The sequence below is a fragment of the Dryobates pubescens genome, chromosome Z (assembly GCF_014839835.1).
Source record: "Dryobates pubescens isolate bDryPub1 chromosome Z, bDryPub1.pri, whole genome shotgun sequence".
Taxonomy (NCBI): Eukaryota; Metazoa; Chordata; class Aves; order Piciformes; family Picidae; genus Dryobates; species Dryobates pubescens.
This window is the reverse complement of record NC_071657.1, coordinates 49,843,523-49,856,195: the sequence shown is the minus strand read 5'-3', so window position 1 is coordinate 49,856,195 and position 12,673 is coordinate 49,843,523. Positions and strand designations below refer to the sequence as shown.

Here is a 12,673-nt window from a genome sequence, read left to right as displayed (position 1 = left end):
TTTTCTCAGTGGAGATTGTTCTTGTAAAAAAAAAAAAATAAATAAAAAAAGAGAGAAGCAATTGTTCATTCCTGAGACGACTTCTCCATTTCTTCATTTTATTACCCCTTCTAACATCCACTCAGAATTCAGGATTTGGGATAATCCAGTATAATCATTGTCTTTTTATTTGATCATCAAAATAAACAGTTAAACTGAGAATTGTATGCCTAATATCAGAGTTTTTAATTTTTCTCAACAACACGCCTTTGTGACTTACTTCTCCCTGATCTAGAAAATGCTATTTGAAGATTTTCAAATTCTTAAAAGTATCTGTTAAATGGAATTTCCCCAGTGTTGTTTGTCCATTTTCAAGTGAGTCTTTATTCACAAGTAATTAAAAAAAAAAAAAAGGCACAACAAAAAACACTTCACAGTTGTTCTGTTTTGAATTCAAGTATTTGTCTCTGACCTTTGCTAAAACTTGTAAAATCACAAGGAGAGAAGCATGAAAGAAATCATGTGCTGTTCAAGTACTTAAAGTCCAGTGAAATGCACTGAAGTAGAAAGCGGATTAATAGAAGAAGCAGGGTGAAGCCAAGCCATACTGTGTTGGTAATAGAAGGATTAATAAGCAGGCTGAACCAGGAGAGAAATTAGCCAAGCTTATTTTTGGGTTACACACAGGCATAGGACGTGCAGAGATAGAACAGGATCTCAGCAGAGGAGAGGTACCAGAAAGAGAGAACAGGCACTACGCACGAAGCATTGTACCTTCACTTTCTAGCAGAGTTGTCAGTAAAGAACAGCAAGGGAACAGAGCAAACTGCTGAGAACAAGATACAGTAGTTAAATCCAGAAATAAAAGGCATGAACAGGCTGGGGAGGGGCTAGGGGGCAGGGGCTAGGCAGTTAAAAAAAAAAAGAAGGGGGGGGGGGTGGAGGGAAGGGGAAAGGGGCAAAAAATGGTGCCTTAGATAGCATTTTTTGTTAGTGAAGTAAATTGGTCTTGCAGATATACAAGATGGATGAACATCTGGGAAAGACCTAGAAGTCAGTGAGCAAATACAGCTCTAGGTAGTTACTATCTTTTGTGCAGATGAGAGAACAGCATCAGTGCCTGTAGTCAGAGCTGCTAGCTTTTCATTCAAGTATCAAAGTGCAGAGTGTGGAGGAATTTTCTGGGGTGGAAGGGGTAGCCTGGAGGTTTGTATCACTTGTTTTTATTCTTCCTCTCTTTCCCTTGCTGTAGAGCTGGGTGTCCCATTGCAGGAGAGAAGTCAGCCGTGTGTGGACAGCTAGCTCTCAGAAGCAGGCAGCTCTGCTGGATTCACCATCATGCAGCTCCCTGTGCTGCTACTCCTTTCTGTGCAATCACTTCTTGGCATGTTTGGCCAAGCTGGAGCTCAATTCCCTCGCCAGTGTGCTACCATCGAGTCCCTGAGGAGTGGCATGTGTTGCCCAGACTATTTCCCTGTGTTTGGACCAGGTACTGACCGATGTGGTGTGTCTACGGGAAGGGGCCGCTGTGTACAGGTGACTGTCGACTCACGACCCCATGGTCCACAGTACATCCATGATGGGCGGGATGATCGTGAGCAATGGCCCATACGCTTCTTCAACCAAACCTGCCGGTGCAACGGTAACTTCTCTGGTTACAACTGTGGCACATGTCGCCCTGGTTGGAATGGACCTACGTGTAGCACACAAATCAATATAGGTAAGAGCATGAGAAATATGACATGAAAATTGCCTATAGGCAGTGCTCCTAAATGTACTTTGCTTTTTTTCCCTTTCTTTCTTTTCCCTTTAAAACAAATGTCCCTTGTATTTATTTAGCAAACATACATTGCCATAGGGGTTATTAAAGCAGTTGCTAAATGAGTTTTAGTTTGTGCAGTTACTACCCAATAAAAACAAAACAAAGCAATCAAACAACAACAACAAAAGAAATAAAACCTTTAGTTAGTGCAGGATTAGGAACAAGTCCTTAAGAGAAGAGAACACCTAAGTTGAAAAAAATGCTATTAATTGGAATTACTTAAAACAATTTATATAGGTATGTACATGTGTGTGTGAGTATCTCTTGCAATAATACATACCAAGATGTGATGTTTTATGCCTTGTGACTACTCGAAGTGTGATAGAAGCTCTTTTGATTTAAAATCTGAATACATTTTTAAACTGTGTGCCTGACCTTGTAAATGTCTACTTACCTAGTTGCTGTCAATGTCTTTAAAAGCTTTAACTCATGAGTATGAGGTGTTCCAACTAATCAGCACAGGACTGGTGGGCTTTTCTGGGAGTTCTTCAGTTTCAGTTCAGTCTAGAATATCAGTAAATAGATGTCTAAAATTTTTTAGAACAGTTATGAAGTCTACATGGGAGTGGAAAAAATCTTCAATATTGTAGATAAATTGAAAAAAAAACCCAAAAATCAAACAAATGGAAACAAAAGCAGCAGGCTTGACGACAGATTCTTGCTCTTAAGTCAAAATCTTCTGAATGAGCAAGATTTCAGTCTTTATTAGTTTACATTTAAAAGTGTTAACTGAAATCCTGCAAAATCCATAATCCCCTAAATGAGTGACAAGTTCTGTTGACATGAGAAACAACAGGTCTTTCACACAAATGTGCAGTGCCTTTTACAGAAACATTTCATTTTCATCAGACATGAAAACTTCCATGAATGTGAGCGCATGTTTCAGCAAGTGTTAACAAAGGGCCACTTACCAATTCAAAATCTTCACAATAATATTGTTTAAAAACACCTTTTTGAGGGCTGTGAGGAAGACTTAGGGATTTTATTTGTCCTCTATGTTCCAAGACATGAATTAGGAAGAAGAAAATATGTCTCATGTATTGGATCTGCAAAGCCAAGTGGTACCCTGTAGTCCTCTGGCCCATTCTAACAATGATTATAATTCTGAAAAACAAGCAATAAATGTATGTTAACACACACAAACCTATCAAAGTAAATCTGGAGATATGCAAAAAGAGGCTTTGGCTAATTTTCTAGGGTATACAGGAGCACTTTTTATATTTCTTTCTTATTAAATCCTTTACTACTCAGTAAAATGCTAAGCAAATCAGATTTATCATGCATGACAACATAAGTTTAAACAGGGGAAATGAGCTTCTTATTATGCTTTAAGTTTCCACATGGAGGTCAGCTGTTTTGTTCATCCACAGAGCTGGCCCCAGCTGCTCAGACTTTAGAAATAATTACTGGATTATTGTTGGTGCATGCATATAAAATAGCTGTAAAATTCAGTTTGGTGCCTTCATGCCTTTAAAATAAATGCCTAATTTTAATAACAGTCCAAATTTTTTATTGTGGTTCAAGTATATGTTTTGGAAAATGAAAAGGTTAAGATGTTTATGCAAATAAAAATTAGATGGGTATTTTCAGTGCTGTACTTAAAATCAACAACAAAAAAGCTTCAGTGACCACGACTAGTATATAATTTCCATTCTGCAAAACAGAAAAGCATGCTTCAGAGTACAGACTTCATGAACGAAACTCACATTTTATAAAAGCATTTCTATAAACTTTAATGAAGCCAAAGTGCTTCATGCAGAATCAACTTTACAAAGTTCAAGAAATTTCACTTTTATATAACTCATACTGAGTTATGCTGACCTATTGCTTCTCATACCAAAAATGCTCTATCACTCATGTGGACAATTAGGGATTTTACAGTACTATTTGTAAGGAAAATAAGTGCATTTTGAAAAAAAGTTGTGAGGACTTCTCCTGTAGACTTTGCCTAAGCTTAGCCTGAAATACCAGTCTGGGTCATGGAATGCTGGACTGAGGCTGAGGTGATTTGGACTTTGTTCCTCTTGCTGATACACTGGTATTTCAACCATTAAATTTTCTTTCTTGTTTTATTGTCTATATGTGGACAATGACATTTTGCAATGGTTTTGAAATATACTGCTAAAAAATACTAATATGTGGCAGTTGTTCATAATATCAGATAATGATATTAAATAGAAGCTGTGTTGTACTGTGTGAAATTCACAGTTCGCTGGTCAGTCTGCAATTTTTCCTACAAAAGTTCAAGCATAAACAATGTATGAATTTTCAAATTACGATGGCAAGCAGTAGATCTTCTGATTATTACAGGTTGTTGTATAGTACTCTTTTTTTCATAAAATATTACCACAAGAAACTTTAAGTATATTAGACGAAATTCTGGAAGTTTTATGTGACAGAGAACTGTCACCCTTTTCTCTGACCGAATGGACAGATTCTCTGTGACAATATGTCTAACATCACTAAACCCACAAGGTTTTGGCATTTATTTTTATTTGGTTTAACCTTTCTGATAAAGCATTTTCTATTCATGCTCAGTACTCTCAGAATTGCCACAGTAAAAACCAAACCAAACCAACAACAAAAAACCCCACACAAAACAAACAAACAAACAAAACACACTGCCAAAACCAACCAACGAACCAAAACAAAATAAAAACCCCAACCAACCATGGATGTGTAAATGAAGAAAAATGGACTTACTTGGAATTATTAAAGGCAAAATCAATTGGTCCTGTAAGACAAAAACTGAGTGTCTAATACTTTCATAACTTGCTGCTTCTGTGTCCTCACAGTTAGGAGGAATCTTCTGGATCTGAGTACAGAAGAAAAGAGGCGTTTTGTGAATGCTTTACACCAAGCCAAGGTGACAACCCATCCTGACATTGTTATTGCCACAAGAAGACGTGAGGAAATATTTGGCCCAGATGGCAACACACCACAATTTGAGAATATCACCATTTATAACTACTTTGTGTGGTCTCATTATTATTCTGTCAGGAAGACTTTTCTTGGTCCAGGGCAGCAGAGCTTTGGAGGAGTTGACTTCTCTCATGAGGGGCCAGCTTTTGTCACATGGCATAGGTACCATCTACTGCAGCTTGAAAGAGACATGCAGGTAAAATTTTTATTAAAGTTAAGACATAAGTTCATACCATATTTTGTATAGTTCAAGAACTTCTCTTTATATTCCAAAATGCAAAAATGATAGCACTTCCTTCTATACATTGAAATAATTCAGCTTCAAGTTCAGTAACTTAGTAAGTATTCTAAACCCAATAGAGTGTGTTCAGGTTTTAGACTACCATTGTTACAGGGGTGCTAAAAGTAATGTTTCAATCAGAGTAATGGAAACTGTAAAAGTTACATGAAAACTTCCAGGAAAAGTAGACAAAAATTATAGACATATCTGCAGAGAGATATTTTATTGGACCAATAAGATTTACTGCTTTTGTTATTTTTAATATCAAGGCTCTGAATTTTTATTGTTAGATTATTCAAAGCAACATAAATTCTATGGAAAAGTGTAAGAGAAATGGCTTTAGGATTCAGAATCACATTTTGCTTTACTGTTTACTGTAACAGTTTAGAGAAATTAGTGCTTGGGTTTCCTGTTTTCCTTTCCTTGGAGAGACTTATCAATAAAGGGAATATATTCCTTTATTTTTATGGACTGACAGCTTTCTTAAGGAAAAGAAAATTAAGTTTTCAATGTCAGGATTAAAGATTTTTTTAAAATCACTTCATATGCTTCCACTAGGTGTGATAGCTGTGCAGAAAGGCAGAAACTCCCTTCAAAAACTCACATTTGACATTAGTGACATTTCATTACGTGGAAGCCTTGGGAAGTTCTAACTCTTGGTGATTTAGTATATATTCTTATTTATGCTAGTAAACTTAATCATTATTTAAGATAATTTGGTTGTCCAAATCATTCTGTTATATAAATATTGGAACCTAGGACACACTCCAGAACTATTCAACTCCAACCCATGCTAGAACCAAACTGTCAATTTGAAGGGCTGGTAGGTATCTCTCTTCCTTAACAATTTATCTCCTCAGACTTTCCACAGTTACTTTAGTTGTTTTGTGTGCCACAGACATTACTGTTGTTGACAGGCCATTAAAAATATCCAGAAATGATGTTTCTTCACAGCATGCTTTCATGTAAGAGGTACTGTCATATTAATGAGGAATATCCATGACTCAGGTCAATAATCCAATTATCTGTTCTGTTGAACAAAGGTGTGAATGTGAAAAACTACTAAACATTTACTGTAGATTCCATAAATTCTCCATAGATTTTCTCTCCTCCATGAAGCAAGACCCTGACTCTAATTAAGATGCACTTAACTGAATTTTAACATACTTCTAGCAGTCTGGAGCACACATGTATTAACATCATATGTATGTGATTTAGAACATGCTGCAGGACCCCACTTTTGGACTACCTTATTGGAATTTTGCAACAGGACAAAACACCTGTGATATTTGCTCGGATGACTTAATGGGAGCTAGAAGCAATTTTGATGTCTCTCTTATCAGCCAAAATTCAATCTTCTCTCAATGGCGAGTGCTATGTGAAAATGTAGAAGACTATGAAACTTTGGGAACTATCTGTAACAGTAAGTATGACTATTGGCAGATATTTGGGTAGAAAATTCTTTTAAATAATAAATAAATATAATATATTACATCACAATGGCTTTCCTCAGTCAAAAAGTCTGAAAGTGTTTTTTAATATTTCTGATACAAGTTTCATCAGTCTCTGAGATAGTATATATTTATCAGCTGTCTTCCACTGAGGCACAAACCAGTTCAAAATTTGAGCTGGAGCTTGTAGTAGAGGAAGACCTGAATGCTTTGACTTCTATTCTTATGCAGTATCTATTCATTTCCCATACCATAAATAATTAAATCTGGCAGTGCCATTCCTTCATTGAAGCTTATACTTTCTTCTGACTGCTCCATCTGTCACCTTCATGACAGTGTGCTTCTAAAATGAAGCTGCAAAAGCTAAAAATCCCAGCAAGATATTTGTGTATTTATAACTTCAAGCCACAACTCAGGGTCTTAATGGAAATACATGGAAAAAGTAGGAAAAACCACCCACATAATCAACTGTAGTCCTTTCCACAGCTACTCTAACAGGACATCCTGAAAAGTTGTGTCCTAAATTTCATTAAGAAATCACTTTGGTAAACTATGGCAAATTTTCCAAGGGAATTATCAGATCTCAATTTTCAGAACAAAATTTACAGATTCCTTTTAAAATCCTGGTATGAAGGTCCAGCATGCAGAACTCCATGGAAGATCTTTGCCTGACATGAGTAACTGACCCATTCATTCAAGTGTTATTTGTGAGGGATTTTTTTTCTCCACAGTTCAGTCATTAGAAAGATTCTTTCTGTAACCTACTCCTTTGTTTTGCATTATTTTTGTTTTGCATTATTTTCTCTTCTTTCCACCCTCAGGCACTGAGGGTGGTCCCATCCGAAGAAATCCAGCTGGAAATGTTGCACGGCCTATGGTACAGCGTCTCCCAGAGCCTGAGGATGTTGCTCAGTGTTTGGAAGTTGGTGTATTTGACACTCCGCCTTTCTATTCCAATTCAACAGACAGCTTTCGTAACACAGTAGAAGGTAAACCTGTCAAATTAAAGGACCTGGAACAACTCCAAATGAGTCAAGTGAGCAAGATTGCCATATTTCCTGTTGGAAGTATGAGTTTGGAGGCAGTCTGTTGGACCCGGAGAATACATTGGTTTTAGCATGAAGTGTTAGTTCAGTATTAAGTGGAAATAAGATCAGGGTAAATGACTTTATAATTTATATCAGTTCTTTACATGTATAAAATCCTCTAAAGTCTGTCACTAGCATACCAAGTAGAAACTAAAATCAGGTCATGTCAATCAAGTCATAGTTTGCTACTGCTGAAAACAGATAGTCCTTGCCTGTGTGCTGACGTAAGCTGCATCTTTAAATGAGGAAAATAGGTGCTCATAGCACTTACTCTTGTATCCAAAATAAAACAAGAGAAAGAAGAAGAAATTGTAAGCATTGGTAGTATTAACGAAATGGTATTAAGAGCAGTAATTGAGGTCTGGGTACAGGATTTACTGCAGGCACATTAGTCCTTCTCTCTGAGCCATGTAGCTCTGCTCTTTTCCAAACCTTACATGCTTAAAACAGACTTTTCAGTCACTGGTATCTGAACACACACCTACCAATACAGAAACCAGCCCAAAGATTTAATTCATGCTGTTCAGCCAATATTCTGTAAATTACTTCTGAACTTTAATAATCCACAGTTTTATAGCAGAAAACCCTGGAATATATGAGAAAAGATTACCACTTAGCAGTTCAGATCTCTGCCTGACTTCCATTAGATCCTCTAGCTCTTTTGAAGAGGCGTAATTCTGACAATGGGGAGGATCTACTACAGTTTCTTCCTCCTGGAGAACAAGCCCAAGAATCTATACCAATCTTTTAAGTATATAAGAAAGTTTAGGGTGCTTACCATGTTCAATAAATGGCCTTTCAATATCTAGGTAACAAAACATGGCTTTGTCAATTAACTGTATAGACCCTTCTCTGAAAATTTTCACAGAATCACAGAATTTCAGGGGCTGGAAGGGACCACAAAAGATCATCTAGTTCAACACCCCTGCCAGAGCAGGAACACCTACACCAGATTACACAGGTACGCATCCAGGCGAGTTTTGAATATCTCCAGAGAAGAAGATTCCACAACCTCCCTGGGCACCCTGTGCATTTTGGCCAAAGCTTGAAAACAGAAGTTTTCAAGATGTTTCAGATCCTGGCTTCTGACTTGAGGGTTATGCAGTGTTGGACACTAACATAGTTAATGGATAACTAACAGGATACCTTCACTGAAAAAAACCACAAACAACAACAACAATAACAACAAAAAGCCCAAAACAGAGAATATGAAACTTTCTGAGATGTGTTTGCAGTACACTTGAGAATTATATCTGGAAACATAAAAGCTGGCTCATTAGGATAGTTGCCAATGTATACACACTTAAGTCAGCCATCGGAAAACACATGCAACTAATTCAGTTATGTTGAAAGATATGTAAGTTTGAAATATATCTCTATTTTTGGGCTATGATACAGTCTATTTTGACCACTTTTGCATTAGATCCTTGCAGCCTTGCACTCCACATTCTCAGTATTCTTTTAGAAAGGGTATTTTAATCTGAAAATTGTGCATGTTAGGGACATTTCTCAAATGCTAGTAAGTATTATATCTAGTAGATATAAATAGCTGCTAATTTCTGTTAAGCAAGGGATTACAAAAACATGGCAGTCTTTCAGAGGCAAGAAGAAAAATAGTATCCATCTGGGATATCCTATCTTCACTGGAATTTTTTGTGTTCTTCTTTGTTTGCATATTCAGGGTACAGTGATCCTTCAGGGAAATATGACCCAGCAGTTCGAAGCCTTCACAACTTGGCTCATCTATTTTTGAATGGGACAGGAGGGCAAACCCATCTATCACCAAATGATCCCATTTTTGTCCTCCTGCACACATTTACAGATGCTGTTTTTGATGAGTGGCTGAGGAGGTATTCTGCAGGTAAGATGTGCTCATGAACAGAAGTAGGATAGGTGGATGTCAGTCATTGTAAACAGAGGACCTCAGCAGCTTCTTGTGGGACACTGAGATGCCTCTGATCTTAGGAGAGTAGATTGGAATTTTAGCAGTTAGTATCATTAACAAAGACAAGTAATACCCAAACAAACAAGCTTCCTTCCCTACCCCACTGACATCCATTTTCAAATCACTGGCTGCGATGGGACCTGACAAGATGTACCAGACACAATTCAAGGGAACAAATTGCACAAATACATCATCTCCATACAGTGAAGACAATGTAACCATGGAAGGTGTAAATACTTCAGTTGCTTTATGGAGTAAACTCCTTTTTTTTTTTCTTGTCAAATAAGATCAGGTGCCATGCACAGCCCTCACAATTCATCTTAACCACCTTTGTGGTGTACTAGCAGCCTTCAATTACCATTTCCGTATCTTTTCAAAGTATGGTCACTCTTGCTGCCCTGGTGTTTTAAATCTGTACAGAAGAGCAAAAAAGAAAAAGGGAAGAACTGCAGGAAAGGAAGAAAGGAAAGAAGGAAGGAAATAAAAGGGAAGAAGAATAAAAGAAGGAAGGAGATTGGCAACTGGGGGGACAATTCTGTGTAACCCTAATGTCAGTGCATTAGTCTGTACAAAACAATAACTGTATTCCTTTTAGGATAATCCAGTCCCCTTTTTCTTCTTCTACAGAAGAAAGCTGCTGTTGTAAAACTGAGTCTTTTTTTGTGGTTTACACAATCTTCCTCACTTATTTTTCCCGTGTCAGCTGTGAAAGAGTAATTGTATCCTCTTGTGCTATTTACATGCCCTACCACAAGCTTTTATATCATTCTACCAAGGTGGTTTCCTTTTTTCTTTTTTTTTTCCTTTAGCTGACTTGTTCCTGATTTACTACAAGTTTGCAAAATATTCCACTGGAGTTCATATCAGCTGCCCTCCTGAATTTCATGAGAGAGCTCTTCATCACTGTTACAATCAGAAAAAGCTAGACTGTAGCAAAAAGGTTTTCCAAGTCCTCTACGTATATAAATATTTCTCTGTTTCCATGCAAGAAGAAGTGCGAAGTCCAATATAGGCAGATCTTTTTCCAATGTACTGGTAGTCTCTATTTAAAATAAAAAATAATTTTAAAAAATCTTTAGCAGTCTGCAGTCTAGCTTTTGAATAGAGCAGAGGACTCCTCCATTCTGGATCTGCCACACTGGAGAACCAGTCCTTCTAGATTAACTTACTTTAGGAACAAAACAAAACAAACCCAAACAAGCAAACAAAAAAAACAACCAAGCCAAACAAACCTCTAAGGTACTCAAAACTATGAGTCACTGTTGAAAGAAAAAATAATGAAATAGTGCAAATATTTTAATTTTAGTTACATCAGTGTGGTATGACTTTTACATTTAGATATCTCAACATATCCACTGGAGAATGCCCCTATTGGACACAACCGACAGTACAATATGGTGCCTTTCTGGCCTCCAGTTTCCAATAATGAAATGTTTGTTACGGCACCAGAAAACCTGGGATACAGCTACGAAGTTGAGTGGCCAGGTAAACTGTCCAACCTTGTTGCTTCCTCTTTTGTTTTAATCACTTTTTTCTCCCTTTATGTTTATGCATCATACTCCAAAGGTAAAGATCTATTTCTCTTCTCTTTACTGTCTTTACAGATCAGTAGCTAAATAGCTACTGATTATAGACTGTTCCAGAGTGAAGCTCCTACTATTCACTTCAATTTTTGGAGTTCTTGTTTGGATCCAAACCTTGCAGAAGGTCTTTATTCCTTTATCATATGCCTTCATTAAATCATTACAGAAAATGCAAATGCCTCACAAACCAGCAAAAATGTCCTGGGCTGTTTTTATAGTGTAACATGACAGACTGAAATATTCTTCACTTCAATATCCATTGCATAATGACAGATATTGAGCTTTGGTTTATCCCTCTGCTGCTTTTCCATACACTTGACTTTTACTTTTGATAACTTCCCCTTTGCTTTATTTCCTGTAGGTCGGGCTCTCCGTGTTACTGAGATGATAACTATTGCAATAGTGACAGCACTGGTTCTTGTCGCAATTATCTTTGCTGCTGCTGCATGTATTGTACGTGTCAAGAAAAATAAAGATGAGTTGCATCAGCCTCTTCTTACTGACCAGTATCAGCACTACTCAGATGATTATGATGGCATACCAACACCAAGCCAGTCCGTTGTTTGAACAGACGGCACTTATTTGCATGTGACTGAAACTGCCTGTTTTGCTGTATTTTATAAATAGTGGTCATCTATCTGCTTTAAAATAAAGAGCATAAACTGTCAGCTATCTTGACATGTTTGCTTTAGGTTTCACCTTCTCTGTCATGTATTTTAGCCGTCAATAAGTCACCTCTACAATGCTTGATTTTAATACAATTCTATTAACTCTTCAGGGCTCACCTGCAAGCATTTTTCACATATAGTGCTTTGTACCTCTGGTAAAACTTAGTTCGGTTGCCAACAGCCAATATCACTGAGTTTCATCTAGCTTTTATACCCAGGATTCTTTTATGAGTTACCTTTGTGAAAATGTTCAGTCTAGAATGGGACAGAAGCATATCCAAAATACAAGTAACACCTTTGGTAGGTAACCAGAAATGGGTCACAAAATAGCCAGGCAAGGCACAAGGGAATGCTGAGAGCAACAGTATGCTTGAAAAATAACATTATGCATAGAATACAATCTTGATCTCATTGCTGTTCTTAGGTGAATCTGTGAAAAGAGGTTCACCTCTGAGAAGACACTGAAACACTTGGACACACATGTTCCAACACAGCTGAATCATAGAATCACAGAATCACAAAAACTTTCAGGTTGGAAAAGACCCTCAGGATCACCAAATCCGACCAATAACCCTGTTCTGCAAAGTTCACCCCTAAACCATATCCCCAACCACCACATCCAAACAACCTTTAAACACATCCAGGGTTGATGACTCAACCACCTCCCTGGGCAGCCCATTCCAGTGTCTGACCAATCTTTCTCAGGAAAAACATTTTCCTAATGTTCAATCTAAATCTTGATTACAGCTTGAGGCTGTTCCCTCTTCTTCTGTCACTAATTACGTGTGAGAAGAGACCAGCACTAACCTCTCCATGACATCCTTTCAGGTAGTTGTAGAGAGCAATAAGGAGTCCCCTGAGCCTCCTCTTTTTCACACTAAACAGCCTCAGCTCCTTCAGTCACCCTTCATAAGACTTCTATTCTCCAAGCCCTT

At 37.4% G+C, this 12,673-nt stretch overlaps 1 protein-coding gene across 1 annotated transcript; it reads left to right on the top strand.

The window, feature by feature from the left end:
* The first annotated feature begins 699 nt into the window (after positions 1–699).
* On the top strand, positions 700–11,659 carry TYRP1 (tyrosinase related protein 1). Its single transcript, XM_054178364.1, has 8 exons — positions 700–847; positions 1,232–1,699; positions 4,597–4,919; positions 6,222–6,426; positions 7,276–7,443; positions 9,224–9,403; positions 10,826–10,972; positions 11,432–11,659. The coding sequence occupies exons 2-8, from the start codon at positions 1,318–1,320 to the stop codon at positions 11,635–11,637; spliced, it is 1,611 nt and encodes a 536-aa protein (XP_054034339.1). The 5' UTR covers positions 700–847; positions 1,232–1,317; the 3' UTR covers positions 11,638–11,659.
* The last annotated feature ends 1,014 nt before the right edge of the window (positions 11,660–12,673 follow it).

Bases quoted from the DNA above. Each gene is read 5' to 3' on its own strand.
- TYRP1 (XM_054178364.1), top strand. From the start codon at position 1,318: ATGCAGCTCCCTGTGCTGCTACTCCTTTCTGTGCAATCACTTCTTGGC. The intron at 1,700-4,596 runs GTAAGAGCATGA...GTGTCCTCACAG, and splicing joins TAGCACACAAATCAATATAG to TTAGGAGGAATCTTCTGGAT. The intron at 7,444-9,223 runs GTAAACCTGTCA...TTGCATATTCAG, and splicing joins CTTTCGTAACACAGTAGAAG to GGTACAGTGATCCTTCAGGG.